This window comes from Nicrophorus vespilloides, unplaced genomic scaffold, assembly GCF_001412225.1.
Source record: "Nicrophorus vespilloides isolate i.1.1-1 unplaced genomic scaffold, Nicve_v1.0, whole genome shotgun sequence".
NCBI lineage: Eukaryota > Metazoa > Arthropoda > Insecta > Coleoptera > Silphidae > Nicrophorus > Nicrophorus vespilloides.
Genome location: NW_017096010.1, coordinates 25,215 through 30,873, shown reverse-complemented (window position 1 = coordinate 30,873; position 5,659 = coordinate 25,215). Strand labels below are relative to the sequence as shown.

The window sequence follows — 5,659 nt, the reverse complement described above, 5'->3', positions numbered from 1 at the left end:
ATTTCGAATTCGAAGTTTTGTTGCAACTGGTAACTCGCACAAAGAATGATACATTTTTAACACGAATTCTTATAAGTTTTCGTTTATAAAAGATAGAAATGTTGTAATTAACTCATTAATTTATTAAATATTTTATGTAAAGTCATCTTGGATAGTTCTAGAATCCAAATTCTATTATATAATTCATTAAATTGTGCGTATTTCCTTAGGTTTCTATTCAAATTGTAATTAACAACTCAGTTATTTCTAATTCAAAGTTTTGCAACTCGCACAGAGAATGATTCATTTTTAACACGAATTCTTATAAGTTTTGGTTTATAAAAGATAGAAATGTTGTAATTAACTCATTAATTTATTAAATATTTTATGTAAAGTTATCTTGGATAATTCTAGAATCCAAATTTTATTATATAATTCATTAAATTGTGCGTATTTCCTTATGTTTCTATTCAAATTGTAATTAACAACTCAATTATTTCTAATTCAAAGTTTTGTACCAGTTGCACAGAGAATGATTCATTTTCAACACGAATTCTTATAAGTTTTCGTTCATGAAAGATAGAAATGTTTTAATTAACTCATTAATTTATTAAATATTCTATAGTTCTAGAATCCAAATTCTATTATATAATTTATTAAATTGTGCGTATTTCCTTATGTTTCTATTAAAATTGTAATAATTTCTTGGGGTATTTTCATAATAATATTGAATATAATCAATCAAATCGTTCATATTAGTAAAATATATTTGCTTTACAATAGTTTTATCCACTTGTTACTATAAATTCTTTAGTGAAATATAAGTATCAATTAATATTATTTGCAAACAAAGCTGAATTTATGTAAAAGTTTCAGTGTATAACATTTTTAATCAAATTATAATTTGTTTTCAGACTGAATTAGCTTAGATAAGTAATTTTAAAGTCATCTTTAAATTAGGCATTTAGAGAACTTGGGTGTATGAAAAGTTGCCAACAAATGTAAACAAAGATTTGCTAAATTACTGATTCTGAAAGGACTATAGATCTTGGAAATGAACTAATGAAGGCAGATTATTGTTAATAAATCCTTTTATTCATTACATGTACAATATTGCATCATGTTACTGTAACAAGTACGTTCTGTGAGTTGTTATTTGGATGGTGAGTGGTGATTTTTTAATGAAATGGGACGCTGTTTGCTACGTGTTAGCACATGCGCCTTGTGGTACGCCTTCCTCTTACCCACCATCTTTGGTTTTGTTCGAAGTTCCGAGGCTGTGGCCATCCATTTTTTGTTAACATGCGAATATAATACTGCGAGTTTTTAGTGTTGTTGTTGTTGTTTGTGATCTATTCTCCGTGTTTCGTAGACGAAATCGGGAATCATGCAAGTCGGCGGCGGCGGCGGCACACAGGCTGTTCTTCAGGCCCCCAACAGTTACGATCGAGGTAAGCGAATTTACGTAAACACGTTGTCTCGGGATTGGCCGCATCGCATCTGGAATCCATGGCCGTCTCGATCGCACAATTTAATACTAGTGAAAATAATACAGTTTTACTTAATCTGAGTTAAAAATCTGTGAAAACGAAGTTAATGAGTATGCAAAAAAATAAAAAACCGTTGATGAACGCGCCAATTCCTTGTTACGTTTTTTTTGTTTCAATTTTATATAAAATTAATAATTTTGTGATTGATTGCAGTGAGTGATTGGATAACCTACGAGAGCAGTGCGGATAAGGGTGTTCAAGAAGTGTCCAGAAGGAATCCATATCCTTACGTATTCTTCAGGTTGGAGAGCGAGAGTTCGGCTGATTCCCAAGATGACACTGAGAGTGTTTACAGTGTGCAGGGCAAGGAGACCGGTATGGGATCTACGGACCTCAATCAGGAGGATACCAAAAAAAATGTACAATGGATTCGATAACAATGTGTGGATATGTATGTTTTTGCAGACTTAGCACAAGATACCTCGGATACAGAATCGAAAAGTGATTGCTCGTCAGTGTCTGTTGACCTAGAGGTCGAATTGGTGGAATTCGATGTCGCCAGTTTATCTGACGACGAGTTCCCCATGGCCAGCGGTTACTCGTCCAGCGGAACAGATGTAAGTATACATATAAGACAATCGGAGTAAAGAATAATGATTTATTTGAATTGTGAATATTCAGGATTGGAAGGCGGCGGAAGGCGCTCTGGCTGCGGTGCTGTGCGACAGCTCCTTGGAGGCGTGGGGCACGGATCACGAGATGTCCGAGGACGGATCGAGCGTGGAGAAGCAGAAGAAGGAGGCGACGACGGGCCACTGGATATGTGTACAGTGCAAATCGAAGAATGACAATCAGCCATTCAGATACTGCGAGAGATGCTTTCAGGTAGATAAATTAACGAACGAAAACTTGCATTGCGTTTCGATATGTGATACAAGGTGGATGAAACGAGATTTTGAAAGTCCACACTCTTCAAGCTTCGACCTGTCGCATCTCCTACAATGCTTCTTGGAAACGGATCAATGGTGGCAGCCTTATAATAATAGACGTGATTCATGCTTTCACCATTCAATTCGGTATGGTGATTCAAAAAAAATGCAAAAACCTGCTCAAACTTGTTTGCTGAAACCGCGCGTAATGACAAAATAACACAATAACAATTGATTAGATTACACGCGAGGCGATGAATTGCGGTGGCTTTCAAAACTTGTTTTTATCAACAAAAAAATTTAAAATGTAACAGTGCTGTTTTTTTAAAATGAGTGTGTAAAATATGCAATCCAATGATTCCTTTGGACTTAAGTTAAAAAATGAACTGGCAGTTTTTTTTTTGATGATGATGATGATAGTAGTAAAAGATCACAAGAGATTAGGAAATCAAAATAAGTGAAATAAAAAGACAATCTTCAGAGATTTAGTGATTCAAGTATAATTTAAATGAAAGTAAGATCGGGTAGGGATATTAAGTTTTTGTTTTTGGCCCCCTAAGGATGGCCTAAACAGAGGTAACACTTTTTTTTTTCTTTCTTTTTATTATTACTATTTCATATTATTTATTTAGGTTTATTCGGTAAGAGTAACATTTTTTTTTAATATTATTATTTACTTTTTGATATACATGTTTACTGACTTAATCGATAATTTACTTTTATTTTACTCTTTATGCACATAGGTCAGAAGATTGTTTATTTACTTATTTAATTTAATTGTTTTATTGTTATAATGCCAAGGAAACAGGCTCTAAATAATATGGAATGATTTCTTAGCCAGCTCAGTTTAAAAGTTTACCCGAATTACTTATACCTTATATATGATGCCAGATAGATAGATGTTTTTTTTCTTTTTTGATTGTTTAAAATTAATGTTGGGAATTCTATTACGACAGATTTGCAGACTCTGTAAGACTGGACGAGCTTACAGGTATTTCTCACTGTGCGGTCAGTGCTTTAAGGTTCGTAGAAACATCGTGTTTCATTTATATTTTTTGTTGCGTCTTTTTGGGGCTGGAGCTTTGATCATAAATTGCATTTCACGATCATTTAACTTAATTTTAACGGAACAAATCTTGCACTAATAGAATTCTCAGGTTTGTTTAAACTTTGTTTTAATATTCATATATTTATATTTACAAACAACGGCTGAGCATAATCATTTCTTCACAACCAACCACAAAACCCTAGGCTTAGGATTCCCATCCTTAACAACCACTTAATATGTATAAATACCAAAGGATTTGCACTTTATTTGCCTGTGTTAGAGCCTTGCCGCTTCGAAAGAAAATTCAGTAAAATTTGATTGTAGGTAAGAAAAAGTTTGTTCCCTCCACGACCGCGCGGAAAGCGTAAACGCAAGAGGAGCCCCGATCCTAAAGTAAATTTAGAAACGGTGCGTTCGTGCATTCGCAGGATGTCCGAGGATGTGAACTCCACGAGCGCCGGCGAGCAGATCTCCCAATGGAACTTCAATACGATCGTCGTGCCCGAACATTTGAAAATGCCGTCTTTCGCTGATAGCGCGATATCCTCGTCGTCTTCTACGACCAAACGAAAATCAGCGCAATCCGAGGACGTTGACGATGATGATGATGATGATGTGGAAGAAAATGAAGAGCCGGCAAGTAAAAGGCGCCGCAAGAACATCGACAGCGAATCCGATTTGATGAAATGTGATAGCGGCTTGAGCAGCGGTCTCTCGCAGAGCAGCAGCACCAGCAGCAGCTCGGACGAGACGAAGTTCGGAACGGAACTGTGCATAATGTGCAACACGAGCCCGCAGAACGGAATATTCCTGCACGGCAGTATAGGTCACATGTGCTGCTGCTACAAATGCGCGATGAAATCGTGGAAATCTAGTAAACGCTGTCCCGTCTGCAATTGCAAAGTTAAAAACGTTATCAAAGTCTTTAAAATGTAAGTAGAGAGCTCGCACATGAAGGAGAAAAGCGGAGCAGATTAAGTTAGTAAGCGAGAAGAGAAAACAAAGAAGAAAAAAAAATAATAATATAGAAACCAAAAGTGTTTTTTTTTTTGGCAAAAGCAAAGATAGACGAATTTCTAATTGAGAATCATTTATATATGTATATTTTTTTTTTTGGATGAAGGAAGATAGATTATGTTATTAAATATTTATTATTTTTTTTGCGCTGCCGTCTCTCCGGTTCTTCGCCTAAATGAGTCCTATTTAGGGACGAATCAACCGGACGACGAGGCAGGATTTACTTTACTTTTGTGTTTATTCTTTCTTTTAAATTAATAATTAACTTTATTAATGCGAAACGAATTTGTAATGAAAAAAAAATTATATATATTTATATATATATATTATTTTGTAAAAAAAATACAAAAACCGCACTTGTGCAATGCAAACAAATAAGAGAAAAAAAAACAACTAAAATTAAGAAAACAAAAATATAAAATTTTGAAACTAAATAAGGAAACTTTTATTTTTAATCCCACTCAATTCTAAACCAAAATCAACTTGTTTTTTGCAGCTTAATTCCTCTTGAATCATTCAGTGAAATCGTGCAGAGATTAAGTTTTGGAGACTTAAAGAAGAAAACATAAATTTAATGGCTTAAATTTTACCAATAAACTACTTGTTTTTAAGCTGCTTCAATCAAATGTTTAATATAATAATAGAGAAATTCAAAATTTTTAATAAAACTTTCTCGGATATGTATGCAACTTATATTACACTCATGTACGAAACTAAATATACGTTAATTTAGTAATGAAGAAATATTCGTTTAATAAAATATTATTAACAAATATTTAGATTATCCAATTGTAAGATTATCATAAATAAAATTATCCTGTTTTCTTTAGTCGCAAATTCAAGTTTGAATTATTTAAAATATATGGAAAGTTCATGAAAATTAATTTGTTATTATTACTAATTTTTAGCTGAAAGTATTAATAAATAAATAATACGAGGAAACAATTTGCTAGAATTTTTTTTTGTATCAAATCTTATAAGATTTGTCGAATTCGTGTTGTGATTACACTGTGAAAGGTATATTTAATCATAGATATGATTTGTTTTTTTTGTAATGATTGAGTCACCTGAATATGTGATTCAACTTATTGATCGATATGTTTGATTTTGGATTAGGTTTCTAGGAAACATAAATTTTGTTTATTAAATAAATCTTTGTTTGAAAGATATGTGATCAAGTATCAATTCAATACTTT

At 33.1% G+C, this 5,659-nt stretch overlaps 1 protein-coding gene across 1 annotated transcript; it reads left to right on the top strand.

Moving 5' to 3' along the window:
* Window positions 1-1,312: 1,312 nt before the first annotated feature.
* LOC108569162 (E3 ubiquitin-protein ligase Mdm2-like) lies at window positions 1,313-4,756 on the top strand (the record flags this gene model as incomplete). Its single annotated transcript, XM_017930605.1, is given in 6 exon segments — window positions 1,313-1,430; window positions 1,683-1,844; window positions 1,935-2,086; window positions 2,151-2,354; window positions 3,355-3,420; window positions 3,771-4,756. Coding segments are annotated over 6 exon segments (1,260 nt in total). The 3' UTR covers window positions 4,383-4,756.
* Between the last annotated feature and the right edge of the window lie 903 nt (window positions 4,757-5,659).